The sequence below is a fragment of the Podarcis liolepis genome (genome assembly GCF_965112155.1).
Source record: "Podarcis liolepis genome assembly, chromosome: 15".
Lineage (NCBI taxonomy): Eukaryota > Metazoa > Chordata > Lepidosauria > Squamata > Lacertidae > Podarcis > Podarcis liolepis.
The window spans coordinates 25,759,174-25,776,238 of NC_139566.1; the positions used below are offsets into that span (position 1 = coordinate 25,759,174).

The 17,065-nt window shown below is 47.2% G+C and overlaps 1 protein-coding gene and 1 long non-coding RNA gene across 13 annotated transcripts in view; one reads left to right on the top strand and one right to left on the bottom strand.

Annotated features, from left to right (window-relative positions):
* The window catches only part of LOC310695039, a 167,858-nt gene that overhangs the window by 11,194 nt on the left and 139,599 nt on the right, over nt 1-17,065 (bottom strand). The gene's annotated exons all lie outside the window — the stretch shown is intronic.
* SMTN (smoothelin) overlaps nt 6,518-17,065 on the top strand; it is an 85,977-nt gene continuing 75,429 nt past the window's right edge. For 4 of the 12 annotated variants that reach the window (XM_083478514.1, XM_083478524.1, XM_083478513.1 and 1 more), the window contains exons 1-2: nt 6,545-6,655; nt 8,316-8,511. In XM_083478514.1, the coding sequence (XP_083334640.1) occupies nt 8,461-8,511 (51 nt within the window). In that variant the 5' untranslated portion in view covers nt 6,545-6,655; nt 8,316-8,460. Of the gene's footprint in view, nt 6,656-8,074; nt 8,512-17,065 lie in introns of those variants that run through there. The other 8 variants (XM_083478512.1, XM_083478522.1, XM_083478518.1 and 5 more) reach the window with 5 other exon arrangements.

Genomic DNA, 17,065 nt, shown 5'->3' on the forward strand with positions numbered 1-17,065 from the left:
ACAGCTGCCTAGGTCCCCTCCTTTCCAGGTCCCTGCCAAGCAATCAGAGACTGTTTCTGTCTGCAACCAACCTCTCCTCTGCTCTTTTCATTTCTCTGTGTGTTCTGGGAGACTGGGGTGGAGAAGAGCTGGTAGCAGCAGGAGGGGAAGACTCCCTGGGTTCTTCAGCAGCCTGCCTCATCTCTATCTCCTGGCCCCCCTGCTCCTCTCCGGCCTCTGATTCTGGACTGCTCTTCAGCTTCCGACACCTCCTTCTCCCCCCAGTCTGCTCCCTCTGACTACTCATCGTTTCCCCACCACCAGTCTCCTGGCTCTGAGCTTTCTTCCCCTGGGGGTTCCTCAACTGGTGCCTCCCAGGACTCTTCTGCATCCAGCTAGTGGCCATGATGGCTATGCTCTGCATCCATCGTCAGTCATGCTTCCAAATCCTACTTGCAAGGAGCCACAAGAGCAGGGCAGGAGAAGGCTATTGTGCTCAGGTCCTGCTTGTGCTATGGGCAGAACCACAGCTATGGAGGGAGGGCATGCTGGGTTTTTTTGCCCCTAGATGAAGCCTGCAGAGGAGGGACGCGGGTGGCGCTGTGGGTTAAACCACAGAGCCTAGGACTTGCTGATCAGAAGGTCGGCGGTTCGAATCCCCGCGACGTGGTGAGCTCCTGTTGCCCAGTCCCAGCTCCTGCCAACCTAGCAGTTCAAAAGCACTTCAAAGTGCAAGTAGATAAATAGGTACCGCTCCGGCAGGAAGGTAAATGGCATTTCCATGTGCTGCTCTGGTTCGCCAGAAGTGGCTTAGTCATACTGGCCACATGACTTGGAAGCTGTACGCCGGCTCCCTCGGCCAATAAAGTGAGATGAGCGCCGCAACCCCAGAGTCGGCCACGACTGGACCTAATGGTCAGGGGTCCCTTTACCTTTAAGCCTGCAGAGGGGCACCACTGAGGCTCCTAGCCTTTGTGTGTGTGTCTGCGTGTGTGTGTGTGTGTGTGTGTATGTATGTGTGTGTACCAAACTAGGCCTTTGACCCGGATGAAATAAAGCCTAGTTTTGCCCCTGCCCCTGGGTGGCGACTGTGAGAACAGATGGGGGCCGGATCCAGCAGCAGGCTCATATGTTCTTCCCTTCATCTAGGCTTGCCATAAGTCAGGAAACTCCCTGACATGTCCTGGATTTCAGGTGTAAAAATGGCATGGGGTGTGTGTGGTGGTTTTGCCGAATCGGCAAAATGGCAAGACGATGGAAAAAGCAGTGGAGACAGCTCAGAAAGCGTAAAATCACTATTTCATCGGCCACCGATATCCTTGCTCACAGGGAGAAGCTTTTTGCACCTCTCCTCCATTCAGAATGAAAGGGAGGGTGTGCGTCTAATCTTGGCATCCAGGGCCCAGGTCCAAACCCCAAGACTATCAAATAAGAAACATCTACCGCTTTTGCCATTGTCTGGATAAAACGAACAGCCGGCCAGTGAAGCGAGCGAGCAAGCAAGCAAACAAACAAACATACAAAATGTTCCAACTGCGAGATGAGAATTTAGGACGGATGAATCAGGAGGCAGAAGTACGGTAATTCAGGGAACAACAGTCTCTGGATAGGGCTCTTACAACACAATAGCCTGGGCTGGAGGTGCAAGATCTGTATCAATGCAAGTCTTATCAGATCTGAAAAGCATCACCTCTGCAGTTTTCGCTGAAGGAGGGGCTAGCAATCCCCGCCTTCTCACTTGCCCTGCAGCCAGGAACAAACTAGAGGAGCTTGCAGTGAAAGGTCAAGCAGGATGGCCCCTTCAGATTTCGGTGAGACTGAGGAGGTCCCTCCTCTTAGAGGCAAGTCCAAAAAACAGAAGCCTTAAGGTGAGGGTCAGTGACCTCAATTCAGCCAAAGGCTTCCACAACCTTAGCTGTTCCTTTGACTCCTGGCAGCGCAGAAAAACAAAGAAGGTTTCAACTTGGGGACAGGGCTGGTGCCTAGCAAAAATCCCCCCTATCCTCAAACACTAATTAACACGGGAAACAAGTCATTATCAAGTGTTGTTGTTTTTTTTTAAAGTTTTTATTTATGCTTTCCAAATTTATACATTTCATCAATGTTACAATCATTTTAACATTTCAAAGTCTGACTTCCTTCCCCCTCTTTCTGCAGTTCCTCAAATTTATTATTTTAATATCTTCTGCATATCCAAATTCGTTTACTTTGCTCATTTATTCATCTACTTTAAATATATACTCTTATGAAACTGCAAGCTATTACAATAATCCTGCCAGTGTTTTTATCTGTTTGCAATTTATCTGTAAATATTCAACAAACCATTTCCATTCTTTTATCAAAGGTTTGTTATCTTGATTTCTTATTCTTCCGGTAAGTTTCGCCGTTTCTGCATATTCCGTAACTTTTTGTATCCATTCTTCCTTTGCTGTGAGTTCTGCTTCTTTCCATTTTTGGGCTGGTAACATACATGTATGTAGTATGCAGTCGCATACATAGATTTCTATACAATTTCGGTAGTTCTGTCCATATAATTCCCATTGTCATTAACAAGTGTTACAGTATTTATTTCCATTCTAGCTGGCCATGATAGGAACTTCTATTTAACTTTAGGAAAATGGACTCCAGAGTTTGCTTTTTCCTCCTCCCTCCCCGTCCTTTTTTGGGGGGGTGTTTGTTGCGTTTTAGGCAACATCCCCCCCCCCACTTCAGGGGATCTGACAATGTCCTCTTTTAAAAAAATATTTTATTTCCATTTTTTTAACAAAATTTTTATACATTCACATCATTTTCAAATTTTGCACTCCTTGAATTACTTGGATACCTCAGAACTTCCCCCCCCCCAACATTTCCAAATTTCCCCGTATTTCTTTGCATCTAATTGCATTTTTCTAATCCATTTTGTTTCTCCCCCCCCCTTAACTAATATTACACTATACATGTTACAATAACCCTGCTAACGTTTTGAGGTATACACAGTGGTTTTAAGATATTCTCTAAACTTTACCCACTCTTGACTGAATTTCTTGTCCTTTTGGTGCCTGATCCTCACGGTCATCTTTGCCATTTCGGCATAGTCCATCATCTTGGTTATTCATTCTTCTTTAGTTGGGACTTTCTCTCCCTTCCACTTCTGGGCAAGTAGCATTCTTGCGGCTGTTGTTGCATACATACCGGTAAATAGTCTTTTTAATTCTTTTGGTATTTCATCTCCTGTTAACCCTAGTAAAAAGGCTTCTGGTTTTTTGATAAAAGTTATCTTAAACATTCTTTTAAATTCATTGTATATCATTTCCCAGAAGTCTGTTACTATTTTACATGTCTGCCACATGTGGTAAAAAGTACCTTCTTTATCTTTACATTTTTATACATTTTTGCTAGTTTTACTGGAGTCAAATACCAACGGTACATCATTTCCATGTAGTTTTCTTTCAATGTACAACAAGCCGTAAATTTTAAATTCTCTTTCTATAAATTAAAAGATATTTTTGTAACCCACATCTTTTCCCCAGTGTATCATTACAGCTTTAACTTCTTCATCTTTAGTGCCCCATTCTAGCAGCAGCTTACACATTTTCGATCAGATTTTCTCATTACTCTCCAATAATTCTTTTTCGAACCTTGAAAATTCTTTCAGGGCATAATGTCCTCTTTATCAGGTCATTTTCCTTCGCACTTGGCTGCTTCCGGCCTTGGTAACTGGCCCCAGCCTTCCTCCCTGACCCCAGCACTAGCTCATCACAACACAACCTTTGGGGAGGGGTGTGTGTGTGCGCGCACGCGGATGATTTATTGCCCCATATCTGATTGTTCCACAATGGCTGTTCCTCTCCATTTCTTGTTGGTTTAGAGATCCGGTTGTCACAAGCCAACGCACAACCGCTAAAAGAAGGTGACAGAGGTCAACACAAGCACCTCAGAAGAGCCTGATGAGCCAGGCCAACGGCCCATCTAGCAGAATTCGAGCAGGATTCGAGGACAAGAGCACTTTTCCTTCCTGTGGTTGCTAGCAAATGGTATTCAGGATATGGGTGGCACTGTGGTCTAAACCACTGAGCATCTTGGGCTTGCCGATCAGAAGGTCGGCGGTTTGAATCCCCGCGGCAGGGTGAGCTCCCGTTGCTCTGTCCCAGCTCCTGCCAACCTAGCGGTTTGAAAGCATACCAGTGCAAGTAGATAAATAGGTACAGCTCCAGCGGGAAGGTAAACAGTGTTTCCATGAGCTCTGGTTTCCATCACAGCATCCCACGCTGGCCATATGACCCGGAAAGCTGTCTGTGGACAAACGCCGGCTCCCTCGGCCTGAAAGCGAGATAAGCGCCGCAACTCCATAGTTGCCTTTGACTGGACCTAATCATCCAGGGTGTGTCATTTTGTCACCTCCCTCAAGGATGACACCCGGGCGGGCCGCACCCCCTTTCCAACGCCTCCTGGGTAGAGACAGCAGAAGTTTGAAGAAAGAGAGCAGGCAGCCATCTGCATCTTGTGGATCAAGCCAGAGACATGTAAGGAAAACGGCTCTGCTGGGTGATTGTGATGATGAAGACACTCAAACTCAGGACGAAAGGGAGAAACAAGCTAAGAGGAAGGCACATTTGGCAAACTCTCAAGGTGATCAACTCCTGCCCGGAAACCTATGTCCGCACTGTGGAAGGATGTGTGGATTCAGAATTGACCTCCACAGTCACTTACGGATTCACTGCTAAAACCCTGTTTATGGAAGACAATCTTACTCGGCTACGAGTGATCGCCGAAGAAGAGGAGGAGGAGGAGGAGGAAGAAGAAGAAGAAGAAGAAGAAGAAGAAGAAGAAGAAGAAGAAGAAGAAGAAGAAAAGAAGATACACACATCCACACACACATCCACAAACCACACATTAAAAGCACATGGCTTCCCCCAAAAGAATCAATGGGAACTGTAACTTGTTATGGGTGCTGGGATCTGTAGCACTGTAGCTGCGATTCCTGCACTGGGGGGTCAGACTAGAGGACCTTTGGAGCCCCCTGCAACTCTACAATTCTATCATTCTATGTGGGGAAACTACAGTTCCCGGGATGATTGGGAACTGATTGGGAAGTGCTTTAAACCTATTGTGCATACGTAGCTTTTGGCAGGGATGGCTCCCCGCTCTTGCCTCACGGGGAGGGAACAGACGTGCAAAACACAGTATTTATGACCGGTGTACTTAAGCTTGGCTACCAGGCAGCACTGAAATGTGCCAGACACATAGCAAATAGCTGCTGGGACCCTTAAGCCCAAGGTAACCAAATTCCAGACAATTACATTTGCTTGTTTGTGGCAGAGCAGCCCTTAATCCTTGTTCATTGTCAGCAGCACAATGGCTAGGAGCAAGCAGGAACTCCCTAGCTGTCTGAGATGCCTGCTGCTGTTCCAGGATCCCCTGTCATCAATTGTTAAGTTGTTGTTTTTAAAAAAGAAAAGGACTGGAGGCACCTTACAGCTCATATAGCCCAACCCTCCTGCCGATTTCTTACTATTTAACAAAATTTGAATATTGCTGGATTGTCACCAAAAAAAGCCCTCAAAGCTGCATACAAGAAATTAAAATGATCGGTAAAAACAGTGAAAACCGAGCAGCTGAAAACATAGAAAAAGCATATTAAAACCCTAACTATCCCAGGTCTGTTCATTCAGTAGACCTCTTGCCAGTGGTATGGGTCACAAATTGGGCTGAGAGTTTAAAGAACACACAGAGTGTGTGGAAAAGAATCCTGAGCACACTGCTTTTTTGGGGGGGCTCATTAACTGTGAACCCCAACATATGGGAACCCTGTGTTTGATGTATCAATTTCTCGGTTTGTGGGGAGCTACAAAACGTGGGGGTGTTTTGCGGCAAAACAACTTCAAAACTTTGGCACAGGTTTGGAGGGGATCCCTAATTTGGGGTTTCATAGTTTGTTTGTTTTTGAAATAATTTTTATTTTATTTTACAAGCGTAAAGTTATAACAATACAAAATACATGTTCATGTTTAGAGATTTCTCTGAATCTCCAGATTTCCCCCCATCCCCTCCATGGGTCCTAGTCATGAAGGGGAATACTTACTTGATTTGATGCTTGATTATCGCTCTTCCAACAAAATTAACAACCGATAGCAAAGTGTTAGAAAATAACATATACAGAACCTCTACTTACTGTAAATGACATTCCCATCAGTATAACATTATGATCTTTTGGAGGGGAACTATATGCAAAAAGCAAATAAACAAGGCAATTCCGCGATAAGATACAATAACTCTAAGCAGCTTGTCAGAAATGGCTGCTAGGTACCTTTAATTTCAATTTCTCTTAAAAAACGTCGTTCAAGCCAGTCTTGTCCTCAATCCCGGGGTGCCCCCTTGAACTACAACCCCCAGCATGCCAAGCGGGGAAGGCGGGCTTACAGGCATAGGGGGCGTGGTCACCCAATTGAATTGAACCAATAGCGCAAGGCGGAGAGCTGTTACGCGAGCGTTCGGAGCCAGATCCGCCCTGTGATTGGTCCCTTCGAGAAAATCGGGGCGGGGTCTTGAAGGAGGAGGCTGGGATTTGGCGGCGCGGCGCGGGTTGCTGGCTCAGAAGTGCTTCGAGAGCCGGAGGGAGCGGATCTGTATCGGGATTTGAAAAGTGCATAGGGGCAGGGCTTGGCTCCTGCATGGCTCTGCCGGTTCAGCCGAGGTGCGTGCCTTGTTCTTGATTGTGTGTGAGGCGGGAGGGAGGGAGTAAATAGTTAATCCGAATTAATGTGAGCGGAGGGGGGAGGCGAATGGCTAATCCGGACTGGGAAGGGTGTGTTGCCAACCTAAAGCGGGTCTTTATTGAGAGGAAGAGAAGTCAACGGGTTAACTGGATTCGGGAACCGCAGTGGACTAGATCCGGATTGCAGAGGATGTGTGAGGCTAGTAGATCCGGATTGAAGAGGATGTGTGTCCCAAATCTGGACAGCGCGTCTGGTTTGTCGTCTGTAATCCTGAAAATGGGTGCGCAACTTGGACATCGGTTTCAGGAAAAGCTACACATTTAAGCGCTACTAAAGAGATGTGCGTGTGCAATGAAATTCCTTAATCTGGATTAAATGGGATTTCTCACCCCACACCTCCCTCCTATACTTGCTGTTCACTTCGTGTGTTGCTGCCCTTTCCTGACACCTGGTTTTGGGCCCCTGAAGTACCAGGTACTGTCGTTGCTGGAGTGTGTGTGTGGACATCAGTTGGCACTTACCTGGGAGCTGCGGAAAGATTTAAAAGTTAGCATTCCCTTGCTTTTTCACCATTTTAATAGTCATTGTGCCATAACAATGTGGACCTTCTATTTCTAGATCTATTGAACCTCGAAACTATTGAGTTTCTTGTTCCACTCTGGATGAAAGACCTTGCATAACCGCACGTTAAACTGCTGTGGGCTATACCCCCATCCTTCCCATGGATACTTTTTAAAATAACGACTTAAATCAATATACACTGTATATATATATTTTTTTGGGGGGTCTTTTGACCCCCCCCAAAAAAGCTCAAGCTAATCTATGTCTGGGTCAGCCTGCTCGATCCTCTCAACAAACCTGCGAGTATCAAAGGGAGTCTGATGTGCGAGTAGGCACCTGAAGCCTCTTTCTCCTGGTCCAAATCAGTTTCCATTCATTTCTTATCAGCCCTGTGTTACCTCGTGGGTCTGGATATATATAATATCTCTCTGTGTGTGTCAGTGATGACACCAGCCCGGTAAGTATGCTGCCTGGCTCTTTGTCACTCCCAATTAAAATGAAGCAATTTCTTCTGAGTAGTCAGTTGTGCCGACTTCCGCGAGGCTTATTTTCCTGAGTCAGCCCTTCTCCCCCCCCCCCAAAAAAAGTTGGGTATCTGGGTGGGCAAGATGCTAGCTGGCCCGCTTCCTTTTTGGCAGGCTTTGGAATCGGTATGCGTCTGAGCTGGGTGGAAAGCTTTTCTCCCTGATGAGTTGAGAAACTCTGGCGCTCTGCTTGAGGCTCCTTGCCTGGCCAAACTCTTGGAAAACGGAGTTGAGAGACGGGGAGAGGTCTCTCTCTCTCTAGGTCTGGGGTTGTGTGTCTTGAGGGACTCATCAGAGTTTCCTGGAAGCCAGTTGGCCGGTGTGTATGTATGAGAGAAAGAGAGATCTACGATCTTCTCAGCCAGGGCTGGCGTTAAGACGGTCTCCTTTCCCAGTTTGGGGATTAGCAGCCAGTGAATCTGGCTGCCCTGACTCCATTTGCCTTTCAACACCCTGTTTAATGACTCCGGGGGAAAGACCTCCCAATTATTATCTCTTTCCCTCCTCTCCCCCCCCCCCACGCCTAACGCAGCTGTGGTTTGTTCTCTTCCAGAATTCCTCCTCCAAGCCGGCTGTTTGGATGCTGACCGGGCCACACTCCCAGAGCTTGCATACGGAAGCGGCGCCTTGAGACCACCGTGAGGGTCTTTTTTTTGGTGGGGGGCAGAAGGTGGGAAGCTGGACGTTGACCGGGGGACATGTCGGAGGAGAGGCTGTTAAGCATGGACGAGGGGGCGCTCCGGAAATTGGTGAGTTCCTCCCGGGATGCCTGCCCTATGGAAGGTGTTCACAGATTGCTGCAGAGGATGTAAGAAAGTTTTGGCTATCTATGGCTGGCTGCTTGTGGGTTCAGATCACCAATTCCACACTAGGGATTGTTAGGAGTGAATGAAACTGCCGATATAACACAGTTGTACGAATCCATGGTGCAAATCCATTGGGAGCACCGTGTACGTTCTGGCAGCCTCATCTCAGAGTGGGTATTGAAAACTTGGAAAGGGGCAGCTGAAATTATCAAGGGAGTGGAGTGACTCCCCTAAGGGGAAAGGTTTCAATGTTTGGGACTTTTTAGTTTAAAGATAAGGCAAAATGTGCTCAAGTCCGGCTTGCGGGTTTCCCACAGGCATCTGGTTGGCCACTGTGAGAACAGGATGCTGGGCTAGATGGGATATTGGCTTCATCCAGCACTGTTCTTCATGTGCTCTTAGGGTCAGGAGTGAAGCCAGGGAGCTTGAAAGAGTGCCTTCTCCACCCAGCACCCTTCTTGCTTCTCAGAGCCTGGAAGGTCTGCAGATCTTTGATGCAAGAACGACAGACTTTTTTAGTGTGTGTGTGTGCATTTGTCTTTCACCATGGAAGTAAAGGTGGTGTATTTTGGGACCCCCAGGTAGTCTTCTGTCCATGCGCAGGCTAGAGTGTTTGGAAACAACTGCTTTGCAGGCAGAAAGTCGCAGGTCCAACCCTCCAGGTAGGGCTTGGAACGTCCTGTGGCTGAAACCCTGGACAGGTGCTGCCAGTCAGTGCAGACAATACTGAACTAGATGGACTCAGTGGTCTGATGAGGTATAGTGAAGGTCTCTGGCTCAGTGAGAGAGCATCTGCTTTGCATTCAAAAGGTTCCAGCTGCTGCCAGTTAGTGTAGACAATAGTGAGCTAGATAGATCTATGTTCTTAGACTTGTCTAATGTTGGCCATAACATGTTCTTCCACCGTGAAATGGGAGAAAAATAGTACTACTACTACTAAGAATAATTTTATTATTTATATGTCGCCCATCTGACTGGATTTTCCCCAGTCTAAGTAATACTCAGAGTAGTAGATCCAGTAAAATGAATGGGCAATAGTTTAGCGGATCTTTTCTGAATACAATAAATCTTGATTATTATTATTACTACAATATTATTACTTTTAAAAATCTTTAATGAAGCCTTGCAGGATGGTTTACCTTGCTTTCAGGCATAGAATCTTGAAAGTACACGGCACAAAAGGAAAATGGACTGGGAGGGCAGAGGAAATAGTAAGCAGAGTCTGGTACAAGTTCTCATGACCACCTGAAGTGAAAAAGCTCAAGGTGAGATGCCATAAAAAGGTGCTGATTTCCCTGTTGCATCAATGGAGTGGCTCTGCATCCCTTCTCTTTCTTCCTTACTTTATCCTGATGGAATGGCTATTGCTGCCAGGTGACAACTGATGGAGGGAGGAGCCCGGCTTCTCTGCAGAGCTTGTAGAGGCCCATATATATGAGCTCATGTGAAAATTTGAGGCCATCGTATGCTGAGTCAGTCCATCAATCCCATCTAACCCAGTACTGCCTACACTGACCAGAAGCAACTCAACGGCCGCCTGCCTCAACCTAGTGTCCTCTAGATGTTTTGGACTGCAATTCCCATCAGTCCCAGCTGATGTCAAGGGAGCTTATTGAGTGCACCATGCTTCCGAATATGCACAAAGGAAGGGCCCAATCCTGACCTCTGTTTAGAAATTGTAAGCCACCGGGTGAGGGCTAGGAAGGAAAGGCAAGGCGCAGGCTCCTTGCAGACGAACTCCGCTTGCCAATAATAGACTTGAAATGCAACATGGACTCTTGTAAGCCCAGCTCCAGCCTGGTGCCCTGTATATACAGTAATCCCAGAATGAACACACATTTGACTTGTGCACATTCAGCTCTACACGCTTGGCAACTTAAAAAAATAATAATTAAAAAGGGGGTATAAAGAGGACATGCATGTGGGTGTGGGTGGGTGTGTGTAAACTTGGGCAGTCCCTTCTGCTATTCATCTCAATGTGTTTTGACTACACCTGATTTTGGCTTTAAGTGTGATCCCCGAAATGTAACCTTGGGCAAATTGAGGGCTTGCTGTATCACTGGGCTGTGGTTCCCATCAGCCCCTGCTTCATATGGCTGTTCTTGGCTGGGGCTGATGGGAGTTGTAGTCTGACAACATTGCCAGGCTATGTTCCGCCTCCATGATGGCTGTGTTCTGCTTCCAAAGGCAGGATGACTGAATGCCAGTTGCTGGGAATCCCAAGTGAGGAGACTGCTGCTGCTGCGGTACTCAGATCCTGCTTTTAGGCGTCTCATAAGCATCTGGTTGGGTGGCGTGGTGGGTTAAACCACAGAGGCTAGGACTTGCCGATCAGAAGGTCGGCGGTTTGAATCCCTGCGACGGGGTGAGCTCCCGTTGCTCGGTCCCTGCTCCTGCTAACTTAGCAGTTCGAAAGCACGTCAAAGTGCAAGTAGATCAATAGTTACCTGGGAAGGTAAACTGTGTTTCCATGCGCTACTCTGGTGCACCAGAAGCAGCTTAGTCATGCTGTCCACGTGACCCAGAAGCCGTACACCAGCTCCCTTGGCCAGTAAAGTGAGATGAGCACTGCAACCCCAGAGTCGTCCGCGACTGGACCTAATGGTCAGGGGCCCCTTTACCTTTGAGCATCTGGCAAGGGCCACTGTGAGAACAGGATGCTGCACTAAACAGGCCTCTGGCCTGATCCAGGAGGGCTCTTCCCGGCTGCGGAAGTGGAACCTTCTTAGGCAACAGGCATCCGTTGGTTTTATGGCCGGCACGTGACGTTCTTTCCTCTCGTAAAAGTTTGCCAGTTTTGCATCTTCTGTAGGTGTCCTTTACCTGCCAAACCAAGCGGGTGCCTGGCGCCCTTTGAAAATGAGCTGTCCCTGAGCCCATTTTGGCTCACCTGGTCCCTGGAGCTGTTGGCCTTGAAATGAGCCGATGAGCTTTACAAGGGCTCTTTGTGTGCCTTCCAGATCGTCTTCTCTCTCTCTCTCTCTCTCTCTCTTTTTCACTGTGCCAAATTCCGTTTCCAGTGCCCTGCCCTGCCCAGGAGGGGATATACATCATTCAGAGCTGGAGAAGGAGTTTGGAACATCTCTCTCTCTTTCTCTCTCCTGGAGAAACTTCTCCCTGTTGGACCTCTCCATCTCCCCACCCATCCCCTTTGGATAAGAGATGTCTGGAGATTGTTCAGGGCTGAGCATCACACCTGGAGAGGTGTTGGGTGGGCTGGGAGATGCAGGGGCTGTTTGCTACTGTGCTAGTTCTAAAAGAACTGGCCTAGCTGTGTTTCTCAGCTATTGCTGGATTACAACTCCCATCATCCCTAAGCACTGCCGCTGCTAGTTGGGATGATGGGAGGTGTAGTCCCAACGATGACTTGGGAACCCAAGCTTGAGAAACAGTGTGAGAGGAAGTCCCTTGTTTGAGTGACCTGGGAGATGCTGCAGCTTAGTGGGAGAGTATCTGCCTTGTGGAATGCAGAAGCTCCAAGGTTCAATCCATAGCATCTTGAGCAGGGGTAGGCAACCTGAAGGAGCTGAAGGAGCGTCTCCACCCCCATCGTTCTACCCGGACACTGAGGTCCAGCACCAAGGGCCTTCTGGCAGTTCCATCACTGCGAGAAGCCAAGTTACAGGGAACCAGGCAGAGGGCCTTCTCGGTAGTGGCGCCTTCCCTGTGGAACACCCTCCCACCAGATGTCAAAGAGAACAACAACTACCAGGCTTTTAGAAGACATCTGAAGGCAGCCCTGTTTCGGGAAGCTTTTAATGTTTGATGTATTATAGTATTTTAATATTCTTTTGGAAGCCGCCCAGAGTGGCTGGGGAAGCCCAGCCAGATGGGCGGGGTATAAATAATAAATTATTATTATTATTATAACCTAAGGCCCAGGGGCTGGATGCAGCCCAATCACCTTCTAAATCTGGCCCGTGGAAGGTCCGGGAATCAGCGTGTTTTTACATGAGTAGAATGTGTGATTTTATTTAAAATGCATCTCTGGGTTATTTGTGAGGCATAGGGATTTGTTCATCCCCCCCCCAAAAAAAATAGTCCAGCCCCCCACAAAGTCTGAGGGATGGTGGACCAGCCCACGGCTGAAAAAGGTTGCTGACCCCTGATCTTGAGGTAGGGCTGGGAAAAGACCCCCCTGCCTGACACCCTGGAGAGCTGCTGCTAGTCAGTGTAAACAACACTGAGCTGGATGCTTAAGCTCAGTGGAGCACTTGCTTTGCATGCAGAAGGTTGTCCGGCTTCAATCCCCAGAGTGGTTTAACTGCCAGTCCCTCTTCCCAGGGAACTCTGGGAATTGTAGTTCTGTGAGGGGGAATGAGGGAGTGTTTCCTGACCACTCAGCACTCTTAACAAACTACAGCTCCCAGGATTCTTTGGGGGAAGCCATTCCTATTTCTAAACTGCTTTGAATGAATCCTAGAATCATAGAGTTGGAAGGGACCCCGTGGGTCATCTAGGCCAACCCCTGCAATGCAGGAATATGCAGCCGTCCCTTAGGGGGATCAAACTTGTGACCTTGGCATTATCAGCACCACGCTCTAACCAACTGAGCTGTTTCCTCAATGAATAGTGTAATGTGGCTGAAGAGCAGTTATTCTGGGTTTAATGGTATGGTTGGAGGCTACCTTCCCAAGTAGTTACATGTTGACGTTCTCTGCAATAGACTCTTCCTTCACAGCCCCCACAAACTTGTCGCTAGCTTGGTTCTATGGCTCCGTCTTGTACCCCCTCAGAACGTAGTGCAAGTAGTGTCAGGGCTGAGCGTGAGCTGTGAACCCCAGCTTCAAATCTCACGTCATCTGTGCTGGAGATAGTAGCCCTTTGTCCTCGCAGCTCTATCCAATCTGTAATGTTGTTATTCTTTATTGAACTTATATACAGCAATACCTTGGTTCTTGAATGGCTTGGCTCCTGAACAAATCGGCTCCTGAATGCCGCAAACCCAGAGTAAGTGTTCCGGTTTGTGAACGTTTTTCAGAAGCCAAACGTCCGACTCAACTTCCACTTGAGTGCAGGAAGCAGCCAATTGGAAGCCGCACCTTGGTTTTTGTATGGTTTCGGGAGTCAAATGGACTGCCAGAATGGATTGAGTTCGAGAACTAAGGTACCACTGTACCGCCCTATACCTGGAGGTCTCAGGGAAGAATATGGAAAGAATAACAGCAGCCTACCTTATTATTGTATTATTATTGTATTAGTATTATTATTATCTACTGCTGCTACTACTACTACTGCTATTACTATGTTTATATCCCACCTTTCAAACAAGGAGCTCAAGGTGGTGAACGTGATTCTCCACCTCTCCATTTTATCGTCACAACAACCCTGCTATGTAGGTTATTCTCAGAGATGGTGGCTGGCCCAAGGAAACTCAATGAACTTCCTGAGTGGGGATTCGAACCCTGTTCTCCCAGGGCCTAGTCCAATGCTCTAAATGTCAACTTGGGGACACTTGAGCTGCCAAATCGTGCCGTCTCAAAGTTCACGCAATCCTTTTCCTGCTTCGTCCCATCGCCTTCTCTGAGCACCTGGGGCTATTTTCGCTCTGGTCTCCGGTTTGCCAGAGGCAGGTGACTGGCACACCGTGTCCTTGTGTTTTCTGCTATCTCCCGTTCTTCTATTTGTTTGCACAAGCGTCGTTCTGTTTGTCCGTTTTGCTGCTACGTCGTGGCAAATACCGGCTTCACGGGCAAAAAAAGCCTGTTCTGTGAGATGCTTAAAAATACAACCTGCTAGCTTGATTTATCCATCAGCCCGAGTGCCAAAGAAGCTTTTGCCTAGAGGCCCCTTAAAAACTTGGTGACGTGCATATAATGCCAGGTTTCGGTTAACCAGCAACTCCCCCTTGCCCCCCCCCATTCCTGCCACAACAAGATTAGTTTGCCTCAAGCTGGGAACACACTGTGATCAGGACCTGTGCTAATTCTCAGCTGTCTTCTCCCATCGGCAAACGTGCTACCTTCTGGGCTGGTGCAAAGAAAATGCCCAGGTGCTGATTCAAGGAAAATTGCTCTGTCCATGGACCAGAAGATACGTGATTCTCAGGCCACGTCCCTAGCTTTGCAAGCCTTCCTTCTGCACAAGTTTACTCAAGAGTCGGCCGTATATAAGACAAACCTGCTGCATCAAGCCAAATGGCCCTTTTGGTCCAGGATTTTCTGCTCACAGTGACCCACCAAGATACCTGCGGGAAACCAACAAGCTATATCTGAGCCCAAACTCCTGCTGTTTCCAGCAAAACTGGTCTTCGAAAGCATTACTGCTTCCAGCTATGGAGACAGCATAGCCATTGTGGCTTGATAGCCTTCATGGATTTGTCAAAACCTCTCTTGTTTTTTTGAAATCATTTTTATTGGTTTTACAAATGCAAAGTTCAAATAAACAGATTTTTTTTTTAAAAAAATATCTATATAAATAGATTATCTGAATCTCAGGACTCCCCCCCCAATCCTCTCCATGGGGTCTCGTTTTAAACATCTACTACTGCATATTCATTCATACTCCAATTTTTATATCAAACCATGGTAATTTTTACACTGCAAGTGAAATCAAAATCCTGCTTTTGTTTCCATCTGCTTACAGTGGTCTCCTAAGTAACTTATACATTTCCCCCGTTCTTTTATAAAGTTTTTGTCCTTTTGGGTTCTGAGTTTTCCAGTCAGTTTTTCATGTACGGAGCAACAGCCGCCCGGATGCTACTAGCCCAGAGATGGAAAAAAAGATAAAGTCCCTACCCAGAGAAGAATGGCAAACCAAGCTGATGGACTATGCCGAGATGACAAAACTGACCGTCAAAACCCCTTTTAAAGCCATTCAAGTTGGTGGCCATGAATGTCTCCTGTGGGAGGGAGTTCCACAGTCTCTGTGCTGTGTGGAGGACTATCTTTTATCTATCCAGAATATCCAGCTTCACTGGATGTCTCTACCAGTTCTAGCATTAACAAGGGCAGGAGAAAACCTTTTCTATATCCACTCTGCACGCCGTGCATAATTGTGTGTAAACTTCTCCTCTTATTTGCCTTTTTTTACAAACTAAAAAGGTCCAAAACGCTGCAATCATGTGGGAGTCGCTCTGCCTCTTTGATCATTTTGGTTGCCCTTTTCTGAACACTTTCCAGCTCTACTATATCTGCTTTGAGGCAAGGTGATGAGGACTGACAATCGGAGGCAGGATCAAGACCTGTTTTTTCCTAAGAGGCTGGAGGCAGAGTTCGAAATTAGCCAGGTGCCAGGCACATTTTGCGACCAGCATGGGTCCAGCAGAATGTCACTTAGAGAAGGATCTGAAATATTTTCCTTTGTTTTATTCTGGATTGTTTTATTTGCTGTTTCAATGTGTTGTCAGCCGCTTTGAGATCTGTTCTTTAAAATATAAAGCGGTACAGAAAGGAAAACAATACGCAGCATTCCATTCAGTTCAGCTCTTTCTTTCTAGAACCATAAGGACTAGAATCCTAATTTCTTTTGAGGGTAAAGGATGTGAAACAGCACCAGCCTTTCAAACAAGGTCCCTGCATTCAAGCCTAGGCATCACAGGATCCTATTCCTGGCAACCTGTTGCTCTGTGGCTGAGAGAGTGTCCCTGGTTGCTGATTTGCTGCTGGGCCACACTAATTCACAAAGCCCTAAGTAACTTGAGCCCAAAGTCCTTAGAGACCTGATTCCTTATGCTCCACCTCTGTCGCCGAGATCTGCCCTTCGCTGGGGCAGCCGTTCGCTGGGGACTGAGCCTGTGGCATGCCTTGTGCTGTGGAACTCCCTGCCACTAGAGGTTCAGCAGTAACCATCACATGCCTTTTGAAAACTTGGTGGTTGTTGTTTAGACCGGACTTTACAACGTGATCTTTTCTTTTAATCGAATCGGTCTTTGGTTTGTTGATGATGGTTGTTTATGGCTTTACTGATCGCTCTATGTTTTGCCGATTTTATCGGTACATCGGAGTCCACCTTGCTATATTATGAATCTGTAAATAAATGAATTAACTTAAGGAGATAGATTTAAACTGGGCCTAAGCCGTACAGCATCTGGCTTGCGTATAGAAGATCCCTGCTTCAGTCCTTCGTGTCTCCAGGTAGGTGTGGGAACATCCTGGAGGAGATGTTCCAGTGACATGACCCAGCAGGGATGTTTCCCTAAGCTGACAGCTCTGAGGCTCTGTGTGCTCGGTTGGAGAATGAGAACAGGTGCGCTGGGGCGGCTGCTTTTTCAGGAAGTCAGGCAGAGAGGTGTGTCTGGGACCCGGTGCTGGCCACCTGCTCCTCTGTGCCCTTTGCGGCAGGCACACAATGTCATTTGCAGAATGAGATGATGGGCTGTGGTGCCAGCAGGCTGCTATGTGGAGGAGACTCCCTATAGGGATGTGAATAGATGCTAGGATATATTTATTAGATATAATCCTTCCTCACATTTGTGAGGAGTGGTGTCCCTTTGCAGCTTAAAAAGAAGCTTAGATTTTAATTTTAATTTATTGATCTTTGTTCTCTTCATCTCATC